The sequence below is a fragment of the Pleurodeles waltl genome, chromosome 12 (assembly GCF_031143425.1).
Source record: "Pleurodeles waltl isolate 20211129_DDA chromosome 12, aPleWal1.hap1.20221129, whole genome shotgun sequence".
NCBI classification, from domain to species: domain Eukaryota; kingdom Metazoa; phylum Chordata; class Amphibia; order Caudata; family Salamandridae; genus Pleurodeles; species Pleurodeles waltl.
Genome location: NC_090451.1, coordinates 691,488,196 through 691,514,995, shown reverse-complemented (window position 1 = coordinate 691,514,995; position 26,800 = coordinate 691,488,196). Strand labels below are relative to the sequence as shown.

Below are 26,800 nucleotides of genomic sequence, written 5' to 3'. Positions count from 1 at the left end.
GATCAAGGTTGTTACTCAAGGTACTTCCTGATTCCCAAGAAGGATGGTCGTTTGAGACCAATCCTGGACCTAAGGATCTTGAATTGGTTCCTCAAACAGGAAAAGTTCAAGATGCTGACCCTAGCTCAGGTGCTTTTGGCGTTGAACGAAGGAGATTGGAAGGTGTCTGTCGACTTGCAGGATGCTTACTTTCATATCCCGATACTCAAGTCGCACAGGAAGTATCTCCGATTTGTGGTGGGGTCGCAGCACTATCAGTTTGCGGTCCTCCCGTTTGGTCTTACTTCAGCACCTCGAGTCTTCATGAAGGTGATGTCGGTGGTTGCGGCAGAGCTCAGAAGGAAGGGGATAGCAGTATTTCCTTATCTAGACGACTGGTTGATCAAAGCCAGGTCTCCGGAGCTCGTGTTGCATCACCTGCAGTCGACAACCCAGTTGTTGTTCGACCTGGGCTTTTCGGTGAACGTGCCCAAATCTCACCTAGAGCCCTCTCAGCGCCTCCTGTTCATAGGGACAGTACTGGACACAACATTGAATCGTGCCTTTCCTCCGCCTCAGCGGATTCAGGACATTCAGGCGTTGGTTCCAATGTTTCAAAGTGGAGCAGTTATTCCAGTCCTCAAGGTCCTACGTCTGCTCGGTCTGTTTGCTTCCTACATACTGTTGGTCACGCATGCTCGCTGGCACATGAGGGCTCTTCAGTGGTGCCTCCGAAAGCAGTGGTCTCAACACAAAGGAGATCTCGAAGGTTCGGTGAAGATCTCCAGAGATGCTGCCATGGATTTAAAATGGTGGATTGCGGATGGCAATCTTTCCCGAGGAAGGCCGTTCTCGCAAGCTCCGCCTGTGGCCACAGTAATAACGGATGCTTCCACTCTAGGGTGGGGAGCTCATCTGGGGGACCTGGAGATCAAAGGGCTTTGGTCTCCAGTGAAACAGATGTTTCATATCAATCTGTTAGAGTTACGGGCTGTAAGTCTGGCTCTCAAGGCCTTCCTCCCATCCCTTCGCGGTCAGTCGGTTCAGGTCCTGACGGACAACACTACTGCGATGTGGTATATAAACAAGCAGGGAGGGGTAGGGTCGTACCTTCTCTGCAGAGAAGCTCTTCAGCTATGGTCCTGGGCAAAGGACCATCCGATTTGCTTGGTAGCAAATCATCTGGCCGGAGTCTTGAATGTACGTGCGGACAGTCTGTCGCCATTTCTCGGCCGATCACGAGTGGCGTCTCCATCCAGATCAAGTCCGTCTAATCTTCCAGATGTGGGGGTTTCCTCGGATAGATCTGTTTGCCACCCGGGAGAACTCGCACTGCCCGTTATTCTGCAGCCTCCAGTATCCGGTGCAAGGAACATTGGGGGATGCGTTTCAGAGGACCTGGTGCGACCAGTTGCTTTACGCGTTTCCCCCCCATACCCTTGATTCCTCGAGTATTGAGGAAAATTCGCCAAGACCGGGCCCAAGTCATCTTAATAGCTCCGGATTGGCCAAGGAGGGTATGGTATACGGACCTTCTCCAACTCTCACTGTGCCCTCTGCTCCGTCTCCCTCTCAGGGCAGACCTCCTCTCGCAGTCGCAGGGGCAGGTTTTACACCCCCACCTCCAGAGCCTGCACCTTCATGCCTGGAGATTGAACGGGGCAGCCTGAGTTCTTTCTCTCTCCCGCCTGATGTAGTGGGTGTTATCTTAGCGGCCAGGCGTCACTCCACTACATCTATCTACGCTAAAAGGTGGTGTAAATTTGTGGTTTGGTGTGGAGAGAGGCAGATCGATCCCTTACGTGCTCACTTGTCGGATGTTTTGTCTTTTGCATTGTCTCTAGCACAGAGGGGTTGTGCAGTGGCTACGGTCCCCTATAGTACTTAGGTTTTTGAAGGGTCTTATGAATAAATTTCCTCCTACTCCTTTCGTTATGCCTCAGTGGGATTTGAACTTGGTTCTAACTTTCCTTATGGGGTCCCCTTTTGAGCCTATGCACTCTTGCCCCTTGAGATTATTGGTCCTAAAGACGGTCTTTCTGGTTGCAGTTACTTCTGCAAGGAGAGTGAGTGAGTTGCAAGCTTTATCTGTAAAACCCCCTTATACATCTTTTTATGGGGATAAGGTGGTGTTGAGGACCAAGGCTGCTTTCCTTCCAAAGGTTGTTTCACCCTTTCATATGTCCCAGACGATTACTCTTTCCACGTTTTATCCTCCGCCTCATCTTTCAAAGGAAGAAGAGAGACTTCATTGCTTAGATCCAAGGAGGGCGCTAAGCTTTTATATAGACAGGATGAAGGATTTCAGGCTGGAGGATCAGCTCTTCATCGGGTACGTGGGACAGAGGAGAGGAAAGGCAGTCCACAAGAGAACACTCTCCAGGTGGGTTGTTGTTTGCATTAAAGTGTGTTACTCTTTAGCTAAGAAAGAACCCCCTGATGGTATAAGAGCTCATTCCACCAGAGCTAAATCGGCCTCTTTGGCCTTGGCTAGGGGTGTTCCTGTGGTTGACATCTGCCAGGCCGCAACTTGGTCATCCCTTCACATGTTTGCGAAGCATTACTGTTTGGACTCGGAGGTCAGAAAGGACGGCCATTTTGCACGGTCGGTGCTGCAGGATTTCTTGGTTTGACCATTCAGGCACCCTCCACCGAGTGCGGTACTGCTTTGGGACTCTATTCATTAGGTGAGGAATCCACAGGTAGTGTATCCATCAGAAGAACGAGTTACTTACCTTCGGGAATGACTTTTCTGGTGGATACATTAGCTACCTGTGGATTCCTCACCGTCCCACCCGCCTCCCTGTTGCCTCTCTGGTCTAACCAAGTAATTCTTGAGTGTGCTCTTCTTGGTTTTGAGGACTAGTATATATTCGGTATGTTCGATGGCATGTGTAGCTGCAGATACACATGCTGTGCACATCCCGCCATCTGTTGTTGGGCTCGGAGTGTTACAAGTTGTTTTTCTTAGAAGTCTTTTCGAGTGACGAGACCGAGGGACTCCTCCCATTTCGACTCCATTGCGCATGGGCGTCGACTCCATCTTAGATTGTTTTTTTTCCGCCATCGGGTTCGGACGTGTTCCTTTTCGCTCTGTGTTTCGGGTCGGAAAGTTAGTTAGAATCTCGGAAAAAACGTCGGTATTGTTTGCGTTCGGTATCGGGTTAGTTACAACAGATCGACACCGAATTTAGAAGAGTTCCGGTGGCCCTTTGGGGTTTTTTCGATCCCCCGGTCGGGGCCTGGTCGGCCCGGCCACGTGTGAATTCAAGGCTGATGGAACGGACCCCATTCCGCTTCTGTCCAAAATGCCATAACAAGTATCTGTATACGGATCAGCATCTGGTCTGTAACTTGTGCTTGTCCCCAGAGCCCAAGGAAGATACTTGTGAGGCCTGTCGAGCGTTTCGGTCCAGAAAGACTTTAAGAGACTGAAGAGCCAGAAGACTGCAGATGGCGTCGACGCCGACAGAACAAGAGCGTTTCGATGAAGAAGAGGAAGCTTTCTCTATCCACGAATTGGACTCGGAAGAGCTTGAGGCCGAAGAAACGCCGAAAACCGTGAGTAAGACGTCGAAACATAAGACTCACGAGAAGTCAACAAAAGCCCAGGGGACGCCACCGCCAACAGGCCATGGCTTAACCCAAAAAAGCGGTGACCGAGCCAAGGCACCGAAAAAGGGCACGCTGGTGTCGAAGTCATCCGACTCCGGTCGAGATACCGCCACACAGCAATCTCGGACCCGATACATCGGCTCTGAGAAATTTCGGCACCGTGACAGCTGCACCGAACAAATTCGGCACCGACACACCACCACGCCGAAAATTACAAAGGTTTCTTCGGAGCCTAAAGACCTCCGAAAAAGTTTCGGTTCCGAAACATCCAGCCTCGGAGCCGAGAACAGGTTCCTATACAGAGGAACAAGGATTAGCCTCACAAATGAAACAACATAGATTTGGAGAGGAACTTCAAGCTGTAGAGCCAGACTATACTCAAAGGAGGCTCCACATTCATCAAGACACAGGGAAGATAACCACTCTTTCTCCAATTAAAACAAAAAGAAAACTTGCCTTTCACAAAAAGGACAAGGAGCCACAGGCAAAGGTGGCAAAGAAAACAACTCCACCACCTTCTCCGCCACCATCAGTGCACACATCACCAGTAGCAACTCCTCCACTGATGCACTCACCGACTCATACTGCCATGAGTCAAGATGATCCCGATGCACGGGACCTTTACGATGCTCCAATATCGGACAACAGCCCAGACTCGTACCCTACCAGGCCGTCCCCTCCTGAGGACAGTACATCTTACACACAGGTGATCGCAAGGGCAGCTGCTTTCCATAACGTCACCTTGCATTCAGAACCAATTGAGGAGGACTTCTTGTTTAACACGCTAACCTCCACTCATAGCCAGTACCAAAGACTACCTATGCTCCCAGGAATGCTAAAACATTCAAAACAAATCTTTCAGGATCGTGTTAAAGGCCGAGCCATAACTCCAAGGGTGGAGAAAAAGTACAAGCCACCGCCAACAGATCCTGTTTATATTACAACGCAGTTAACTCCAGACTCCGTAGTTGTCAGGGCAGCTCGTAAGAGAGCAAACTCTCATACTTCGGGAGACGCACCACCTCCAGACAAAGAGTCGCAAATTTGATGCTGCGGGCAAAAGGGTTGCAGCACAAGCAGCAAACCAATGGCGCATTGCCAATTCACGAGCGCTTTTGGCAAGATATGACAGAGCTCACTGGGATGAGATGCAAAATTTGATAGAACACTTACCCAAGGAGTTCCAAAAAAGAGCACAACAAGTGGTGGAAGAAGGACAAAGTATCTCTGATAATCAGATACGGTCTTCAATGGATGCAGCAGATACAGCTGCAAGGACAGTAAATACTGCAATAACAATAAGAAGGCACGCATGGCTCCACACGTCAGGTTTCAAGCCGGAAATTCAACAAGCCGTGCTAAATATGCCATTTAATGAACAGCAGTTGTTTGGGCCGGAAGTCGACACTGCTATTGAGAAACTCAAAAAAGACACTGATACGCCAAAAGCCATGGGCGCACTCTACTCCCCGCAGAGCAGAGGCACCTTTCGCAAAACACCTTTTAGGGGAGGGTTTCGAGGACAACCTACAGAAACCACAACATCACAAACAAGGCCCACTTACCAAAGCCAATATCAGCGGGGAAGTTTTCGGGGGCAATATAGAGGGGGACAATTCCAAAGAGGTAGAGGAAAATTCCAAAGCCCCAAAAGTCCTCAAAATAAGCAGTGACTCACAAGTCACACATCCCCATCACATAACACCTGTGGGGGGAAGATTAAGCCAATTTTACAAACATTGGGAGGAAATAACAACAGATACTTGGGTACTAGCAATTATCCAGCATGGTTATTGCATAGAATTTCGCGAATTCCCTCCAACAGTCCCACCGAAAACACACAGTATGTCGAAACAACATATAAATCTTCTAGGATTAGAAGTTCAAGCATTGCTCCAAAAAGAAGCAATAGAATTAGTACCAAAACAAGAACTAAACACAGGAGTTTACTCACTGTACTTTCTGATACCCAAAAAAGACAAAACACTAAGACCTATACTAGATCTCAGAATATTAAATACATACATCAAATCAGGCCATTTTCACATGGTTACATTACAAGAAGTAATCCCACTGCTCAAACAACAAGACTACATAACAACACTGGATCTAAAGGATGCATATTTCCATATACCAATACATCCTTCACACAGGAAGTACCTAAGGTTTGTATTCCAAGGGATACATTACCAATTCAAAGTGTTGCCATTCGGAATAACGACTGCGCCAAGAGTTTTTACAAAATGTCTAGCAGTAGTAGCTGCACATATCAGAAGGCAGCAAATACATGTGTTCCCGTACCTAGACAATTGGTTAATCAAAACCAACACGCAAAAACAGTGTTCACAACACACAAATTACGTCATAGAAACCCTACACAAACTAGGTTTCTCAATCAATTACTCAGTCACACCTTCTGCCGTGTCAAACACAGCAATACCTAGGAGCAACAATCAACACAGTAAAAGGAATTGCCACTCCAAGTCCACAAAGAGTCCAAACATTCCAAAATGTCATACAAGCCATGTATCCAAACCAAAAGATACAAGTCAAATTAGTAATGAAACTCCTAGGCATGAAGTCCCCATGCATAGCCATTGTCCCAAACGCAAGGTTGCACATGCGGCCCTTACAACAGTGCCTAGCATCACAGTGGTCACAGGCACAGGGTCAACTTCTAGATCTGGTGTTGATAGACCGCCAAACATACATCTCGCTTCAATGGTGGAACAGTATAAATTTAAACCAAGGGCGGCCTTTTCAAGACCCAGTGCCACAATACGTAATAACGACAGATGCATCCATGACAGGGTGGGGAGCACACCTCAATCAGCACAGCATCCAAGGACAATGGGACATTCAGCAAAGACAGTTTCATATAAACCACTTAGAACTGTTAGCGGTATTTCTAGCTCTGAAAGCATTTCAACCCATAATAACCCACAAATACACTCTCTTGTCAAAACAGACAACATGACAACAATGTATTACCTAAACAAACAGGGAGGAACACACTCGACACAGTTGTGTCTCCTAACACAAAAAATATGGCATTGGGCGATTCACAACCACATTCGCCTAATAGCACAATTTATTCCAGGGATTCAGAATCAGTTAGCAGACAATCTCTCTCTGGATCACCAACAGATCCACAAATGGGAAATTCACCCCCAAATACTGAACACTTAGTTCAAAATGTCGGGAACGCCACAAATAGATCTATTTGCAACAAAAGAAAACTCAAAATGCCAAAACTTCGCATCCAGGTACCCACAACATCAGTCTCAGGGCAATGCACTATGGATGAACTGGTCAGGGATATTTGCGTACGCTTTTCCCCCTCTCCCACTTCTTCCATATCTAGTAAACAAGTTGAGTAAAAACAAACTCAAACTCATACTAATAGCACCAACATGAGCAAGGCAACCTTGGTACACAACACTACTAGACCTTTCAGTAGTACCTCATATCAAACTGCCAAACAGACCAGATCTGTTAACACAACACAAACAACAGATCAGACATCCAAATCCAGCATCGCTGAATCTAGCAATTTGGCTCCTGAAATCCTAGAATTCGGGCACTTAGACCTCACACAAGAATGTATGGAGTTCATAAAACAGGCTAGAAAACCTACCACTGGACACTGTTATGCAAATAAGTGGAAAAGATTTGTTTATTACTGCCAGAATAATCAAATCCAACCTTTACACGCATCTGCAAAAGAGATAGTAGGATACTTACTACACTTGCAGAAATCTAAACTAGCTTTCTCTTCCATTAAAATACATCTTACGGCAATTTCAGCTTACCTGCAAATTACGCACTCAACTTCATTATTTAGGATACCAGTCATAAAAGCGTTTATGGAAGGCCTAAAGAGAATTATACCACCAAGAACACCACTGGTTCCTTCATGGAACCTCAACATTGTCTTAACACGACTCATGGGTCCACCTTTTGAGCCCATGCACTCTTGTGAAATGCAATACTTAACGTGGAAAGTTGCATTTTTAATTGCCATCACATCTCTAAGAAGAGTGAGTGAAATTCAAGCATTTACCATTCAAGAACCATTTATTCAAATACACAAAAATAAAGTTGTTCTACGGACCAATCCTAAATTTTTACCAAAAGTAATCTCACCGTTCCAATTAAATCAAACGGTAGAATTACCAGTGTTCTTCCCACAGCCAGATTCTGGAGCTGAAAGAGTACTACATACATTAGACATCAAAAGAGCACTAATGTACTACATTGACAAAACTAATTCGAAAGACAAAACAACTATTTATCGCCTTTCAAAAACCTCATACAGGAAATCCAATTTCAAAACAAGGCATTGCTAGATGGATAGTTAAGTGCATTCAAACATGCTATCTTAAAGCTAAAAGAGAACTGCCTATTACACCAAAGGCACACTCAACCAGAAAGAAAGGTGCTACCATGGCCTTTCTAGGAAATATTCCAATGAACGAAATATGTAAGGCAGCAACATGGTCTACGCCTCATACATTTACCAAGCACTACTGTGTAGATGTGTTAACTGCACAACAAGCAACAGTAGGTCAAGCTGTACTAAGAACATTATTTCAAACTACTTCAACTCCTACAGGCTGAACCACCGCTTTTGGGGAGATAACTGCTTATTAGTCTATGCACAGCATGTGTATCTGCAGCTACACATGCCATCGAACGGAAAATGTCACTTACCCAGTGTACATCTGTTCGTGGCATTAGTCGCTGCAGATTCACATGCGCCCACCCGCCTCCCCTGGAGCCTGTAGTCGTTCAGAAGTAGATCTTAAACATTTGTACATTTGTAAATATATTACTTTAAACTTCATTATGTACATACGCATTCACTCCATTGCATGGGCACTATTACTAGCATACACAACTCCTACCTCACCCTCTGCGGAGAAAACAATCTAAGATGGAGTCGACGCCCATGCGCAATGGAGTCAAAATGGGAGGAGTCCCTCGGTCTCGTGACTCGAAAAGACTTCTTCGAAGAAAAACAACTTGTAACACTCCGAGCCCAACACCAGATGGCGGGATGTGCACAGCATGTGAATCTGCAGCTACTAATGCCACGAACAGATGTACACTGGGTAAGTGACATTTTCCATATGTTCATATGTATACATATTGCTCATATATTTATTTTTTTATTTTTATTTTATTTTTTTTAAAAGAGAAAAAGGAGAATTGAGTGGTTAGAATGATGTAATTATTTAGAATATCATTAAATTTTGCAATTTGTTCTTTCATCTCAATGGCCTATTATTCTCAGGCACGTACAAAATGTTGGTACTGACGTCGGCACGTCGGCGAGGCCCTCTTATTGCCTGTATGACGTCAGGCGGCGTCACATGGGCAGTTGTGACGTCCTCGTCGACGTGCAGAAGCTAGGAAGAAGATTTCCGTCGAGAGCTGGCGCAATGGGGGTATTCATTAGGTGAGGAATCCACAGGTAGCTAATGTATCCACTAGAAAAGTCTTTACCGAAGGTAAGTAACTCATTCATCATGTACAGTCTTTGTATAAATGGCAATAAGCTATTTTAAAAGGGGACACAGTGCAAAAATCAACAGTTCCTGGGGGAGGTAAGTAAAGGTTAAGTTGACAGGTAAGTAAAACACTTACAAGTCTCAAGGTTGGGTCCAAGGTAGCCCACCGTTGGGGGTTCAAGGCAACCCCAAAGTTACCACACCAGCAGCTCAGGGCCGGTCAGGTGCAGAGGTACAGAAAGTATACCCTCAGCGGCACTGGGGCAGCTGGTTGCAGAGTGCAAACAGGCATCTGGTTTCAGATAGGAAGTAATGGGGAGAACCGGGGGTCTCTTCAACGATGCATGCAGGCACGGGGGGCTCCTTGGGGTAGCCACCACCTGGGCTAGGCAAAGGGTCGCCTGGGGGTCGCTCCTGCACTGGAGTTCGGTTCCTTCAGGTCCTGGGGGCTGCGGGTGCAGTGTTAGTTCCAGGCGTCGGGTCCCTTGTTACAGGGGCTTCGTCTCTGGCTACTCACGGGCTCGCAGTCGCCAGGGAGTCCTCCCTGTATTGTTGGTTTTCCGCAGGTCGAGCCGGGTGCAGAGTGGAAAGTCTCACGCTTCCGGTGGGAAACGTGAAGTCTTTAAAGTTGTTTCATTGTTGCAAGCAGGTTGTTGAACAGGGCCGCTGTCCACAGGAGTTTCTTGGTCCTTGGTTGCAGGGCAGTCCTCTGAGGCTTCAGAGGTCGCTGGTCCCTGTTGAATGCGTCGCTGTTTCAGTTTTCTTCGAAGTGGGGAGACAGGCCAGTAGGGCTGGGGCCAAAGCAGTTGTCGTCTCCATCTTCTCTGCAGGGCTTCAGGTCAGCAGTCCTTCTTCTTGTTAAGGTTGCAGGAATCTGATTTCCTGGGTTCAGGGTCACTCCTAAATACTCGATTTAGGGGTGTGTTTAGGTCTGGGAGGACAGTAGCCAATGGCTAATGTCCTTGAGGTTGGCTACACCCTCTTTGTGCCTCCTCCCTGAGGGGAGGGGGGCACATCCCTATTCTTATTGGGGGAGTCCTCCAAAATCAAGATGGAGGATTTCTAAAGGCAGGGGTCACCTCAGCTCAGGACACCTTAGGGGCTGTCCTGACTGGTGGGTGACTCCTCCTTGTTTTTCTCATTATCTCCCCCCTGGACTTGCCGCCAAAAGTGGGGGCTGTGTCCAGGGGGCGGGGATCTCCACAAGCTGGAGTGCCCTGGGGCATTGTAACACGAAGCTTGAGCCTTCCCAGTATTCATTGTAGCCATTATGGAGCTGTGGAGTTAGTTTTTGACAAACTCCCAGACCATATACTTAATATGTTCACACTATACTTACAATGTCTAAGAATAGACGTGGACATTGTAGGGGCATATTGCTCATGCAGCTATGCCCTCACCTGTGGTGTAGTGCACCCTGCCTTAGGGCTGTAAGGCCTGCTAGAGGGGTGACTTACCTATGCCACAGGCAGTATTCTGTGTGCATGGCATCCTGAGGGGGATGCCATGTCGGGTTTGCCTTTTTCTCCCCACCAACACACACAATCTGCAATGGCAGTGTGCATGTGTTAGGTGAGGGGTCCCTTAGGGTGGCACAACATATGCTTCAGTCCCTAGGGACCTTCCCTGGTCACAGGGCCCTTGGTACCACTGGTACCTTTTTACAAGGGACTTATCTGTGTGCCGGGGTGTGCCAATTGTGGAAACAATGGTACATTTTTAGTGAAAAAACACTGGTGCTGGGGCCTGGTTAGCAGAGTCCCAGCACACTTCTCAGTCAAGTCAGAATCAATATCAGGCAAAAAGTGGGGGGGTAACTGCAGCAGGGAGCCATTTCCTTACACACAGCAACTACTCTGCCACATTGTTTCTCAGGCTCCCTTCTGCAACATTTCTCCAGCTGTGTATCCTCTGAGGGCGACAAGACTTCAGCCTACGCTAGACGGAATCTCCCTTGGAGTGAAGGAGTCAGTCCCATGCATCCGCAGGCACCAACTGCAACGATGTCTGGCTGTGTGGATCTCCTCTCCTCCAGAGCTGTGTGGATCCCACTTCATGGGTGGTGGTCTGGAGTGGTCTTCTCTACCAGCTGTCCGACTCAGACTGTAGGCCCTTGCCTTTCCATGCAGGATAGTACCCCTGTGCTCTGCATCTCTTGCAGCTACCAAGGCTCATTGGCATGGCCTCCAAGGAATTTCCAGGCTCCGTGTAGCCCCAGCCCTCTTCCCTGTGATGCACAGCCCTTTGCATTCTTCTCCAGCGAATTGGGACTCCTTCCTAGGTATGCTGCGTGGGCCTCACTGCGACTCCTGTGCTTGCTAGCTGCAGGTCGCCTGTGAGGGCTTCCTCCTCTTCCTGCGACTCTCTTCAATGCTGAGGGTCACCTGGGACTCCCCTCCATGGGTTGAGTCCTCCTGGACCTTGCCTGTCCCCAGCAGCTCCACATTTCTTCCCCAATGACATTTGCCTTTGCCATGGCTTGTTGGTGGTTTTTCACACCACTGACCGACTGCAATCCTTCATGCGTGGGATTTCGACTGCATCACTTCAGGAAGTCTTCAGCTGCTCCAGTGCTGCACTGCTGACTGTCTTCGTTCACCGTCAACCTGGTTCTGCATTCCCAGACAGGTCGGTAGTGGCTTCTTGTAAGGCCTCCTTGGCATGGTTACCCCCTGACTTTTTGCCTTTGCTGATGCCAAGTTATGATTTGAAAGTGTGCTGAGGCCTGCTAACCAGACCCCAGCACCAGTGTTCTTTCCCTAACCTGTACCTTGGTTTCCACAATTGGCACACCATGGCATCCAGGTAAGTACCTTGTAACTGGTACCCCTGGTACCAAGGGCCCTGATGCCAGGGAAGGTCTCTAAGGGCTGCAGCATGTCTTATGCCACCCTGGAGACCCCTCACTCAGCACAGACACACTGCTTGCCAGCTTGTGTATGCTGGTGGGGAGAAAATAAGTCGACATAGCACTCCCCTCAGGGTGTCATGTCCACAACCCGCTGCCTGTGGCATAGGTAAGTCACTCGTCTAGCAGGCCTTACAGCCCTAAGGCAGGATGCACTATACCACAGGTGAGGGCATAGCTGCATGAGTACTATGCACCTACAGTGTCTAAACCAATTCTTAGACATTGTAGGTGCAGGGTAGCCATAAAGAGTATATGGTTTGGGAGTTTGTCAAACACAAACTCCACAGTTCCCTAATGGCTACACTGAATACTGGGAAGTTTGCTATCCAGCTTCTCAGCACAACAAATCCACACTGATGCCAGTGTGAGATTTATTAGGAAATGCACTCAGAGGGCATCTTAGAGATACTCCCTGCATGCCAGCCCAACTGCTAGTGCTAGGCTGACTTGTCTCTGCCAGTCTGCCACTTCCAAACTAGTTTCTGGCCACATGGGGTGAGTGCCTTTGTGCACTCTGTGACCAGGAACAAAGCCTATCCTGGGTGGAGGTGCCTCACACCTCTCCCTGCAGGACCTGTAACACTTCACTCCTGAAGCGCGAGTCCCCAACACTCTGCAGTTGACACGCACGGCCCGAGTGCAGCGAAACCAACACTGCAGCAAGGACCACCAGGCAACTTCCACGACGTGTCCATCCTGAAACGACCTCCCTGCACCCCCAAAGGGACGCCTGCAGAGAGAATCCAGAGGATCCCCCTGACCGCGACTGCCCAGCAACAAAGAACCCGACACCTGGAAGAAGCACTGCACCCGCAGCCCCCAGGCCCGTGAGGAACCAACTACCGGTGCAGGAGTGACCAACAGGCGGCCCTCATCTTTGCCCAGTCGATGGCTGCCCCCCCCCCCCCCCACCATGTGCCCTGCCTGCATCGCCAGTGACCCCCGAGTCCCTTCACTGATTTTAACGCAAACTCCGATGCCTTGTTTGCACACTGCACCCAGCCGCCCCTGTGCCACTGAGGGTGTATTCTGCGTGCCTGTTTGGGACACCCCCCACCCTCCCTTTGCTCTACAAAACCCCCCTGGTCTGCTTCCTGAGGACGCAGGTACTTACCTGCCAGCAGACTGGAACCAGAGCACCCCTAGTCTCCATAGGCGCCTGTGCTATTTGGGCCCCTCTTTGACCTCTGCACCTGACCGGCCCTATGTTGCTGGTGCTGGGGGTGTTTGGGGTTGACTTGAACCACCCAATGGTGGGCTGCCTTTGCCCCGGAGACTGAACTTGTAAGTGCTTTACTTACCTGACAAACTAACCTTTACTTAACCCCTCCAGGAAATGTTCAATTTTGCACTGTCCACTTTTAAAATAGCTTATTGCCATTTTATGCCATACTGTGTACATTACTATTTTCATTCAAAGTTCTATATTTACTTATGCAAAGTACCTTACAACTTATGTACTAACTTGAATTCTGAATCTTGTGGTTCTAAAATAAATGAGGAAAATAATATTTTTCTATATAAAAACCTATTGGCCTGGAGTTAAGTCTTTGAGTGTGTGTTCCCATTTATTGCTTGTGTGTGTACAACAAATGCTTAACACTACCCTCTGATAAGCCTAACTGCTCGACCACACTACCACAAATAGAGCATTAGTATTATCTATTATTGCCACTGTCAACCTCTAAGGGGAACCCCTGGACTCTGTGCACACTATCTCTGACTTTGAGATAGTACATACAGAGCAGGCTTCCTACACTGGCTGATGGTTGTCCATACTGGACTGGTGAAATATTCATAAGAAAATGTATGTACAGGAAGATTAGCTATCTACCTGTATCAAATGCAAGTAACTATTTGCCTGCGGATGTTTTGTTCTGGTGTATTACCCTGTCAATATCCATCAGTTTTAGTAGTGAGTGTGGTGAGGGCAAGGATAAACAATGAATTAAAAGTACACTGTTCAGGTGTCCTAGATTATTATGTACTTAATACAGTGTTCATAATGAGTCAAAAGTAGCTCTGAGACTGCTCATGTGTCTGAGCGGGTGGCTTTTTGTGGTTATCCAATGGAAGTTCATTAGATGTGAGCCGCTTGAATTTTGCTGCTGGCTTTTCCGTCTTTTAGCTCGGAGTTTAGCTAAATGTCCTGCCACTCTCAGAATTGGATAGTACTATATGAGTTCTTTATTGCTTTCCTTTTATCTTGGTCCTTTTCTTAGACTCTTTAGAGAACCAAACCCTTGTCTTATTTTTCCCTACCAGTGTCGCCAACAGCAGGAGCTTCTCCTGAAGTTACTTCAGCATAGCCAGCAACAGAGTTCTCCACCCCTTTGGAACAGCCACTCCAAGAGCATATCCATGAAGGCAGTCCTTGAGCTTCAGCAGCAGGAGAATGAGCGCCTGTTGCAGAAGCAACAGCGGGTGCAGCAACGAGTGGTGAGTTTTAAACTTTGCACAGCTGCTGCACATAAAGAAAGCACATTCTTGGTAACTTGATTCAATTACTATCTGTATCCGCACCACAACCTATACTGTAGATTGATTAATGATGGCAGAAGTGAGTTTCTGATTAATGATGGCAGAAATGAGTTTCTTAGCACTTTGATAGGTGCCTTTTATTTGTCCCAGATACATTCTTTAGTCTTTTTTCATTGTTTAACTGTGATGCAGATCAATTGTTATAATGCAGAATAGGAATACCAGTTTGCTCGCAAGACTAATATGTTTTTAGTTCCTGTTCGAATAATAAGTGTATGTTTCATGTCTTTAATGTGTTCCTTTGTTCAGTTCTTTTTTCCTGACCTTGTCTTACAGTTACCGCCTGCATCTCTGTCCTCCTTTCTCTCATCAGTTTCACCTATGGGTTCCTTTAGGTGCTCAATGTGATGTTATTTCACGTATGAACTCTTCTACAATCTCACCTCTTTTTTACAATAGTATTCTTTCATCTTATCTTCTAGCATGGAGGTCTTACCATGAGCAGCTCAGGCATGGCTAGCATGTCTTCCCAGTGGGGGGAGTCCAGCCCCTTGTGGGGAGGCCATGAGAAGAACAGTAGCCTTGGTCCCTGGGAGGAGGGACTGAAGAATGCTGGTGCTGGCATGAGAAGCATTGGGCTCAAGAATAGCCGAAGCAGCCCGTCCCTGAGGTATGTCATTGGTGTTTTTGGAGAGGGCTAAAGGCTCAGAGAAGGAAGTTAATTAAATGCACTCAGGGCTAGAAGGGCTTCTGCAGTCCATCCCTAATTCCATTGCTTTTGGGTTCCCAGAAAAAGTAAAGGGGTGTGAAACTGAAAGATTATTTAAATACGTTTTGGAATGTTCAATCGGAGCCTGTATTTTGTGTGTCCACTAAAAAGAAAGCTAGTTGAAGCATATGAGCAGCATTTATTTTGGTCATTAGAAAATCCAGAGAATTTTGTTCTTGCTAAACCTTCACCCAAAGGTATGTGTGAAACATGGAGACAAAGAAATTGGCATACAAGCCAGCATTTTCAGAGAGAAGTGGGAAATTTTTAAACAAAAAAAATAAGGGAACAGGGGCAATTAATTTTGCCCAATGGCTTATATTTAAACAAAGCCAATTTTAAGCATGAGACATGAAAAATAAAGGCTTTTATGGCTGTAAAAAAAAAAGAACAATCAGGAGTCTCCCACCTGAATCATAGATGTTTCCATGTATGAACTAGATGTCAATAGCTTGTTTTGTAGGAAATGCTGCCAGAAGTCTTTTTGTTATTTGAGAGCCCTCTGACCCTTCTCTTGTCCCTGCGATCTACCTTTTTATTTTGTTAAATGCAATTGTAACTTTTAAAGCAGTTGTTTTCGTGTCCACTTAGTTTGATTAGTAACCACTGTCCTCTACTTCCATAACAGTGATTCTTACGGTATCCCCAGCCGCCAGAGCCGGAAGAAGACTGAAGAGGAAGAGAAACTTCTCAAGTTACTGCAAGGCATTCATAAGCCACAGGACGGCTTTACACAGTGGTGTGAACAGATGCTGCATGCTCTTAACACCTCCAACAACCTGGATGGTAGGAAAGCTGCAGGCGCTGAAGCTAGACAGACATCCATTCAGTCTTCTTAAAATTCCATGAACATATACTTGGGGCAAAACCAGTTTTACTGATATTAAGGGCGTTTTGGTAGCACAGTATAGTGATCAGTGGGTGTAGGACCATAAACGATGATGCTTTGTTACTCAGACTGTTGGGTATTTCTGTACATAGGTGTTTGGGTGCCATTTAAGTAAAGTTAGAAATGTTATTGTCTATTTGTGACCTTTGCTTATGTTCATTTTCTTTGTGTACGTGGGGCTACACAGTTTGCCAATTTGTTAATGGTGTGTACATCTCTGGGTTGATCCACTTGTGAGGTACTTTTTTTTCTCATTATGAAAGATCAATTACGATGGTACCCACCAGAAAGGGTCTAGTGATGGCAGGTGTGGTAGGAGTGGTCTTTTCAAGGATATTATTTCTTTGTGGGAAGACTGTGGATACATTGTGTAAGGTAGACGTAATGAAACCTGTTTAGATGACTCCACACAAATCCTTATCCAATACCATTTGATGGCTTTACCTCAGATTAGTTTTTTGTGGCAACTATTTGTAGTCCACAAGGTGTGATCGTTTTATTTCTCTTCATTCTTCCAGCGGCAACTTTTGTCTCATTCCTAAAAGAAGTAGAATCCCCGTATGATGTGCATGACTACATCAGATCCTACTTGGGGGACACCCTTGAAGCCAAAGAGTTTGCCAAGCAGTTCTTAGAGCGCCGTGCCAAACAGAAAGCCAACCAGCAACGACAGCAGGTATGTGCAGGCAAAGGGTGGAGAGCTTATTACACAGTGTATATTTATGAAACAATTGGATGACCCCCATGTAGTGTTTAAAATCAATCCGCGTATTTGTAGAGCATGGCTAACTACCCATGAGGGTCTCAAGGAGCTGGGGGGGTAGTAGTTCATTTGAACAGCCAGGTCTTGAGGTTCTTCTTGAATTGAGGTACTGAGGGTGATTGCATGAGGTGTAGCGGAAGAGCGTATCAGGTCTTTGCAGCGAGGTAAGAGAAGGATCTTGCTCCAGCTGTGTGCTTGCATATCCTTGGGGTTATGGCGAGGGCCTGTTGGATGGAGCAGAGGTATCTGGTGGGCGTGTGGAAGGTCAGGCGGTGATTGAGGTATGCTGGAACGATGTTGTGGAGGCCTTTGTATGCATGCATGTGGAGCTTGAAGGGGGTTCTTTTGTTGATCAGGTGCCAGTGAAGGTCTCTGGTGGCTGGAGATGTGGCTATGGTGGGGGACGTTCAGGATGAGTATGGCAAGACCATTTTGGATTCTCTGCAGTTTCTTTTGAAGTGCTTCGGTGGTGCAGCATAGAGTGCATTGCCATAGTCTAATTTGTTGGTGAAGAGCGTCTGGGTGACTTCTTCTGGATTCAATTGGGATCTCTTTGAAAATCTTTCAGAATTGACAGTGTGCTAACATGAGGATGAGATGGTGTTGACTTGGCAGTTCACTGAGTGAGGACTCGAGGATGATGGGTGGATGTGGGTTTCTGAGCACTGAGGGCCACAATGAGTCGTCCCAGGCAGAGGGCGTGGGACCCAGGATGAATACCACAGTCTTATCAGTGTTGAGTTTCAGGCAGCTGTCCTTCATTCAGGCAGTGACTGCCCTCATTCCATTGTGGAAGTTGCTTTTTGCAGTTCTAGGCTTGGTGGTGAGAGAGAGGATCAGTTTGGTATTGTCGGCATAGGAGACAATGTTGAGTCTGTGGTTTCTGACGATGTTAGAGAGCGGGGCAATGTAGATGTTGAAGAGGGTAGGGCTCAGGGAGGGGTCCTGAGGAACACTGCATGTGATCTGTTGATTGTGAGGTCAACAGTGCGCGCCTGACTCTCTGGGTATGGCCGGTGAGGAAGGAGCGGATCCACTCTAGGGCTTTGCTGTGGATGCCGGCATCGTGCAGTCTAGTGCAGAGGGTGTAGTGGAAGACTGTCGTACCCCAGAAGCATCTGCACAAGAAATTGCTTGGAGTAATCAGGGCTTTTGAGTGTAGGATCAGAGCATATGACCTGTTTGAGGTCGCTCAAAAGTTTTCTGGCAGCAAGCTCGCCCCAAAACGTCTTGGGTATCCTTTTGGATGTGAGGTAATTTATGGGGGCTAAAATTGTTCTTAATGAACCTCCTATAGTACCCTGCCTAGGACCTGGGTTTGAGTTCTGGGGAAGTCCAATCCAAGATGGTTTGGATTTTGCCCTGGAGTGGTTGAATCAGTCTGGCCTCAACCTACCAGGTGGCCCAGATAAGCCACCTTTCCCTGCCCTGTCTGGTACCTTGATGCCGTGAGGGCTGCTTTTTGCAGAGCCTCCAATAACATCTTGTGGGGGCTTCTAGGAGTGCCTAGGTCCTCTAGATAGGTGACCTCCCCCTTTCTCTCCACAATAGTGTGGACCACTTGTCCTAAAGTGCCCTGGACCCACACCTTCTGTCCTGGCTGATATAAGGAATTAGCATAAAAACACCAGAAATTGTAAGAAATGGCAATGACCCTATTGGGGCCAAACCCCATACTAAAATAGTTGATTGCGTGAATGGGTCCCCCGCCAGAGGATATGGAGTAGTTTAGCCAAGGACTGGCAGGGTACGGCACCCCAAGAGGTAAATATCTAGAAGACCCCCTGCGACCAGGAGAGCAGAGATAAGTTACCTGGTCGTCCCATATGCTAACATGGGCACTTGAAATTGGATTATTGCAAGAGCAGGACCTGGTCAGTGGAACCAAACAGTGGATTCGGGATGAAGAGGGCCTGCAAGAGAAGGAGACAGTCTAGTCTAGTGAAAAGTTGAATAGAAGGCATAAAGGATTCAGAAGACTCCTCGGAACCAACATCTATGTTGGAGAAACTCAGCAGGTCCAGAGGGCAGCAGATCCCAGCAGCTGTACATCATTGCTTTAGGTGCCTGCAGAGGAGTGGCTCTTTCACTCCAAGGGATATTCCTTCTTGCTTCTTTGGTGAAGCTGATGTCTTGCAAACTCCAGAAGATGCACAGCCGTGGAAAATGTTGCAAGTTGCTGACAGGAGCTCCGGAAACAATGTTGCAAGGAGATGTCTGTGTTGCAGTCTTGTTTGGTTCCTGTGAAGTCCAGTGGCCAGGAGCAGTAGTGGTTGTTGCAGAGACCACCCGCAAGAGAGACCCTAAATAGCAAAAAAAAGAGGCTTGATCACTTTGCTAGGTGACCACCTAATATAGGGGGTAGGGGGGGATCACTGACCTCAATTTACCAACCTGACCAGTCATATGCTCCCAGGGGCCTCTGCCCATCTTGGTTTCAAGATGGCAGAATCAAGTGGCCACCTGGAGGAGCTCTGGGCACCACCCCTGGGGTGGTGATAGACAGGGGAGTGGTCACCCCCCTTTCCTTTGTGCAGTTTTGTTACAGAGCAGGTACTGAGGGGCCCTGGACTGGTGCAAACCGGATTATGCAACGAGGGCAACAAATATGTCCTTCAAAGAAAGCTGGTGGCATGTGGAGGCTACCCCTCCGCAGCCTCGTATCATCTATTTTCAAGGGAGAGGATGTTGCACCCCTTTCCCCACAGGAAAACCTTTGTTCTACTTTGCCCTGCTTGAGCTGGTCAAGTAGCAGGAGGGCATAATTCTGCCTGAGGGACTGCAGCAGCGTGGGCTGCTTGCAGACCCTGGAAGACTGGTAGGAGCAATACTGGGGGGGGGGGTCTCTAAGGAGCCCCCAGAGTGCATGGAATCATGCCACCAATATTGGCATCAGTAGTGGTACCAGACATGCTGCGTTACCATTGTGTAGCTGGACACACATAGTGACCAGTTTCTAGTACATAGCTAAGATGGCTTCCCGCACTTAAGAATTGCAGGGAATTGGAACTGAAGTTCGTAGGGGCACCTCTCCTCTTGCAGGGGTGCCAACACACATAGGAACATGCACCCTGCCCTTCGTGCTGGAAGGGCCTACTACCACAGGGGTGACTTACAGTGACCTAGTGTAGAGACCAGCAGTGAAACGGTGCATGTGCCTTTTCACGCAGTCTGTAAATGGCAGGCCTGCAGACAGTTTACATGGGCTCCCAAGGGTGGCATAATACAAGCTGCTGCCCATGGCCTGGTGTACCAGTGCCCTGGGTACCTAAGTGTATCACATAGTAGGGAGTTACAAGGGCCCACCAGTAAGCCAATTCTGGGGATTAAAAGCTATCAAGGTAACCAGATTTTGAGGAGAGAGCCGGGTTAGCAGGATCCAGGTGAAAACAGTCTAAGCACACTGAAAGCAGGCAAAAAATGGGGGCTAACAGTGCCAACAAGAGGGAGTTTTCTGCACTGTATAAGTAGAAAGTATCTTCTTGAGGACTATAAGACTTTCATTATTTTAGTCTTAAATGGTTCATATTTGATACTCATTGCAGTTTGTCATTTATATGCTTTAGTGTAGACTTTTCTATGGTGCAACGTTTTCTTTGAGCATTATTTTTTTTCATGACTTGCGTCAGTTGATAATGGGCCGCCATAGAGATGTATCTTGTTGTAGATTCTTTTTTAGTTTTTAGTTTAGACTAATAGAAGTGGACTATTTAGGAGTCCTACGTTTTTGTAGTTGCATTAAATACTTAAATCTTTTCAGAAGAGTTTTACCCTTTCCCGGGGGTGCCACTTCTTCTATTTGAAAATATTTATATCTGTTGTGTTTGAAATTAATTATTGATAGCTTACATAGATACAGTTGTTTCCATCTTTACATGACTCTACTGTTAGGTTCACACTTGGTGAAGTGTTGTCATGATGGATTCATCAAACTCCCTTTCTTTTGTTAAAGAATCTGGTAAATTTTCTATTTTTTTCATCATTGATACCCTTTCTAGTCATCTGTAGAGGGTCTTAATCATTATAAGAGTTGTATATTGACCTTGGTTTCTGCTACTCTACCAAGGCCCATTTACATTTAAACAAAAAAAAAATACATATATTATCTAGGTGTGTGTGTGTACTACTTAATCATTCATTTGTTTCGCTTCTATGTCAGTGGAAATATATCTGTTCGATGGCATCTGTCGCTGTAGATACACATGTTCTGCATAGCTCGCCATCTGGTGTTGGGTCGGAGTGTTACAAGTTGTTTTTCTTCGAAGAAGTCTTTCGAGTCACGGGACCGAGTGACTCCTCCTTCTGTCTCCATTGCGCATGGGCGTCGACTCCATCTTCGATTGTTTTCTTTCCGCCATCGGGTTCGGACGTGTTCCTGTCGCTCCGAGTTTCGGAACGGAAAGTTAGTAAATATCGGAAGATTTTCGTCGGTATTGTTGCGTTCGGGATCGGCGTAGTTAGATTCAACACCGCATCGAAGATCGACGAGCTCCGGGGCCCTTCGGGGTAGTTTTCGATCCCCCGTCGGGGCCTGGTCGGCCCGACCGCGTGTCGAACAACGCCGATGGAACGGACCCCGTTCCGTTTTTGTCCCAAATGCCACAACAAATACCCGTATACAGACCAACATTTGGTCTGTAACCTGTGCCTGTCACCTGAGCACAGTGAGGAGACTTGCGAGGCCTGTCGCGCGTTCCGGTCCCGAAAGACACTCCGTGACCGTCGAGCCAGGAGACTTCAGATGGCGTCCAAGCCGACAGCGCACCGAGAGTTCGAGGAACAAGAGGAAGAAGAAACCTTTTCGATCCACGAATCGTACTCCGAGGAATTCGACGATCAAAGAACCGTGAGTAAGACGTCGAAAACAACACATAAGAAAAGTGACAAGGCCCAGGGGACGCCACTGCCACCAGGCCATGGCTCCACCCATAAATTCGGTGACCGACCATCGGCACCGAAAAAGGCCCAAACAGTGCCGAGATCGTCCGACTCCGGTCGAGACACCGGCACGCAGCCTTCTCGGGATCGAGAAGGTGCTGGAGAAAAGCAACGACACCGAGATAGCGGTGTAGAAACGGCTCGACGCCGAGACAGCGGCACCGACAAAGATCGACGCCGAGAGGTTTCGACTCCAAAAAAGAAAAAAGCCACCTCGGAGCCGAAAAAAGATACAGGCAGGGTTTCGGTGCCGAAACAACCCGTAACCGACCCAGGTCCAGGCTCTTATACAGAGGAGCAATCACTGTCCTCTCAGATGCGAAAGCATAGGTTTGAGGAAGAGCTGCAATCCACCGAAGTGGACCATACGCAAAAACGTATTTTCATACAGCAGGGAAGAGGAAAAATAAGCACCCTTCCCCCTATTAGGAGAAAAAGGAGACTGGAGTTTCAAACAGACCAGGCGCCACAAACAAAAATGGTGAAAAAGGTGACTCCGCCACCCTCTCCTCCACCTGTAATTAACGTCTCACCAGCGCAAACTCCGTCACATTCCCCGGCTCACACCACCATGAGCCAAGGTGACCAGGATCAAGACGCTAGGGACTTACATGACGCCCCAGTGTCGGACAACAGTCCGGAGGCATATCCAACAAAGCCCTCACCACCAGAAGAGAGCACAGCATATTCTCAAGTGGTGGCTAGAGCAGCACAATTCCACAACGTAAACCTCCACTCAGAACAAGTCGAGGATGACTTTTTATTCAACACCCTCTCCTCCACCCACAGCTCCTACCAAAGCCTGCCTATGCTGCCAGGTATGCTCCGGCACGCAAAAGAAATCTTTAAGGAGCCGGTCAAAAGTAGGGCAATCACACCTAGAGTGGAAAAAAAGTATAAGGCGCCTCCTACAGACCCGGCTTTCATCACTACACAGCTGCCACCAGACTCTGTCGTTGTAGGAGCAGCTAGGAAAAGGGCCAACTCCCACACATCTGGGGATGCACCACCCCCAGATAAAGAAAGCCGCAAGTTCGATGCAGCTGGTAAAAGAGTCGCAGTACAAGCTGCAAACCAGTGGCGCATCGCTAACTCCCAGGCACTACTTGCGCGCTATGACAGAGCCCATTGGGATGAGATGCAACATCTCATTGACCATCTGCCCAAGGACCTACAAAATAGGGCAAAACAAGTGGTTGAGGAGGGACAGACCATTTCCAACAACCAAATCCGCTCCTCCATGGACGCTGCAGATACAGCTGCACGGACAATTAATACATCTGTAACTATCAGAAGGCATGCATGGCTCCGAACGTCTGGATTTAAACCAGAGATTCAGCAAGCAGTTCTCAATATGCCTTTTAACGAAAAAGAACTGTTTGGTCCAGAAGTGGACACAGCGATTGAGAAACTCAAAAAAGACACGGACACTGCTAAAGCCATGGGCGCAGTCTACTCCCCGCAGAGCAGAGGGAATTACAGCACATTCCGTAAAACACTGTAGGAAGTTGGCTCTGTATGTGCTATTTCAAAGTGAGGAATAGCATGCACAGAGTCCAAGGGTTCCCCTTAGAGGTAAAATAGTGGTAAAAAGAGATAATACTAATGCTCTATTTTGTGGTAGTGTGGTCGAGCAGTAGGCTTATCCAAGGAGTAGTGTTAAGCATTTGTTGTACATACACATAGACAATAAATGAGGTACACACACTCGGAGACAAATCCAGCCAATAGGTTTTTATATAGAAAAATATCTTTTCTTAGTTTATTTTAAGAACCACAGGTTCAAATTCTACATGTAATATCTCATTCGAAAGGTATTGCAGGTAAGTACTTTAGGAACTTCAAATCATCAAAATTGCATGTATACTTTTCAAGTTATTCACAAATAGCTGTTTTAAAAGTGGACACTTAGTGCAATTTTCACAGTTCCTAGGGGAGGTAAGTATTTGTTAGGTTAACCAGGTAAGTAAGACACTTACAGGGCTTAGTTCTTGGTCCAAGGTAGCCCACCTTTGGGGGTTCAGAGCAACCCCAAAGTCACCACACCAGCAGCTCAGGGCCGGTCAGGTGCAGAGTTCAAAGTGGTGCCCAAAACGCATAGGCTAGAATGGAGAGAAGGGGGTGCCCCGGTTCCGGTCTGCTTGCAGGTAAGTACCCGCGTCTTCGGAGGGCAGACCAGGGGGGTTTTGTAGGGCACCGGGGGGGGACACAAGCCCACACAGAAATTTCACCCTCAGCGGCGCGGGGGCGGCCGGGTGCAGTGTAGAAACAAGCGTCGGGTTCGCAATGTTAGTCTATGAGAGATCTCGGGATCTCTTCAGCGCTGCAGGCAGGCAAGGGGGGGGTTCCTCGGGGAAACCTCCACTTGGGCAAGGGAGAGGGACTCCTGGGGGTCACTTCTCCAGTGAAAGTCCGGTCCTTCAGGTCCTGGGGGCTGCGGGTGCAGGGTCTCTCCCAGGCGTCGGGACTTTAGGATTCAAAGAGTCGCGGTCAGGGGAAGCCTCGGGATTCCCTCTGCAGGCGGCGCTGTGGGGGCTCAGGGGGGACAGGTTTTGGTACTCACAGTCTTAGAGTAGTCCTGGGGTCCCTCCTGAGGTGTTGGATCGCCACCAGCCGAGTCGGGGTCGCCGGGTGCAGTGTTGCAAGTCTCACGCTTCTTGCGGGGAGCTTGCAGGGTTCTTTAAAGCTGCTGGAAACAAAGTTGCAGCTTTTCTTGGAGCAGGTCCGCTGTCCTCGGGAGTTTCTTGTCTTTTCGAAGCAGGGGCAGTCCTCAGAGGATGTCGAGGTCGCTGGTCCCTTTGGAAGGCGTCGCTGGAGCAGGATCTTTGGAAGGCAGGAGACAGGCCGGTGAGTTTCTGGAGCCAAGGCAGTTGTCGTCTTCTGGTCTTCCGCTGCAGGGGTTTTCAGCTGGGCAGTCCTTCTTCTTGTAGTTGCAGGAATCTAATTTTCTAGGGTTCAGGGTAGCCCTTAAATACTAAATTTAAGGGCGTGTTTAGGTCTGGGGGGTTAGTAGCCAATGGCTACTAGCCCTGAGGGTGGGTACACCCTCTTTGTGCCTCCTCCCAAGGGGAGGGGGACACAATCCTAACCCTATTGGGGGAATCCTCCATCTGCAAGATGGAGGATTTCTAAAAGTCAGAGTCACCTCAGCTCAGGACACCTTAGGGGCTGTCCTGACTGGCCAGTGACTCCTCCTTGTTGCTTTCTTTGTTCCCTCCAGCCTTGCCGCCAAAAGTGGGGGCCGTGGCCGGAGGGGGCGGGCAACTCCACTAAGCTGGAGTGCCCTGCTGGGCTGTGACAAAGGGGTGAGCCTTTGAGGCTCACCGCCAGGTGTTACAGCTCCTGCCTGGGGGAGGTGTTAGCATCTCCACCCAGTGCAGGCTTTGTTACTGGCCTCAGAGTGACAAAGGCACTCTCCCCATGGGGCCAGCAACATGTCTCTGGTGTGGCAGGCTGCTGGAACTAGTCAGCCTACACAGACAGTTGGTTAAGTTTCAGGGGGCACCTCTAAGGTGCCCTCTGGGGTGTAATTTACAATAAAATGTACACTGGCATCAGTGTGCATTTATTGTGCTGAGAAGTTTGATACCAAACTTCCCAGTTTTCAGTGTAGCCATTATGGTGCTGTGGAGTTCGTGTAAAACAGACTCCCAGACCATATACTCTTATGGCTACCCTGCACTAACAATGTCTAAGGTTTTGTTTAGACACTGTAGGGGTACCATGCTCATGCACTGGTACCCTCACCTATGGTATAGTGCACCCTGCCTTAGGGCTGTAAGGCCTGCTAGAGGGGTCTCTTACCTATACTGCATAGGCAGTGAGAGGCTGGCATGGCACCCTGAGGGGAGTGCCATGTCGACTTACTCGTTTTGTCCTCACTAGCACACACAAGCTGGCAAGCAGTGTGTCCGTGCTGAGTGAGAGGTCTCCAGGGTGGCATAAGACATGCTGCAGCCCTTAGAGACCTTCCTTGGCATCAGGGCCCTTGGTACTAGAAGTACCAGTTACAAGGGACTTATCTGGATGCCAGGGTCTGCCAATTGTGGATACAAAAGTACAGGTTAGGGAAAGAACACTGGTGCTGGGGCCTGGTTAGCAGGCCTCAGCACACTTTCAATTGTAAACATAGCATCAGCAAAGGCAAAAAGTCAGGGGGCAACCATGCCAAGGAGGCATTTCCTTACACAACCCCCCCCCCCAAACGAAAGAGGATGAGACTAACCTTTCCCAAGAGAGTCTTCATTTTCTAAGTGGAAGAACCTGGAAAAGCCATCTGCATTGGCATGGGCAGTCCCAGGTCTGTGTTCCACTATAAAGTCCATTCCCTGTAGGGAGATGGACCACCTCAACAGTTTAGGATTTTCACCTTTCATTTGCATCAGCCATTTGAGAGGTCTGTGGTCAGTTTGAACTAGGAAGTGAGTCCCAAAGAGGTATGGTCTCAGCTTCTTCAGGGACCAAACCACAGCAAAGGCCTCCCTCTCGATGGCACTCCAACGCTGCTCCCTGGGGAGTAACCTCCTGCTAATGAAAGCAACAGGCTGGTCAAGGCCATCATCATTTGTTTGGGACAAAACTGCCCCTATCCCATGTTCAGAGGCATCAGTCTGCACAATGAACTGCTTAGAATAATCTGGAGCTTTTAGAACTGGTGCTGAGCACATTGCTTGTTTCAGGGTGTCAAAGGCCTGTTGGCATTCACAGTCCAGTTCACTTTCTTGGGCATTTTCTTGGAGGTGAGTTCAGTGAGGGCTGTCACAATGGATCCATATCCCTTCACAAACCTCCTGTAATACCCAGTCAAGCCAAGGAATGCCCTGACTTGAGTCTGGGTTTTTGGAGCTACCCAGTCCAGAATAGTCTGGATCTTGGGTTGGAGTGGCTGAACTTGGCCTCCACCTACAAGGTGGCCCAAGTAAACCACAGTTCCCTGCCCTAT

General features: G+C 47.9%; 1 protein-coding gene across 1 annotated transcript in view; it reads left to right on the top strand.

The window, feature by feature from the left end:
* Positions 1-26,800, top strand: part of GIGYF1 (GRB10 interacting GYF protein 1) — a 656,843-nt gene that overhangs the window by 576,435 nt on the left and 53,608 nt on the right. The window contains exons 21-24 of the mRNA XM_069215543.1: positions 14,284-14,457; positions 14,982-15,169; positions 15,897-16,054; positions 16,676-16,833. Of these exons, the coding sequence (XP_069071644.1) occupies positions 14,284-14,457; positions 14,982-15,169; positions 15,897-16,054; positions 16,676-16,833 (678 nt within the window). The remainder of the gene's footprint in view (positions 1-14,283; positions 14,458-14,981; positions 15,170-15,896; positions 16,055-16,675; positions 16,834-26,800) is intronic.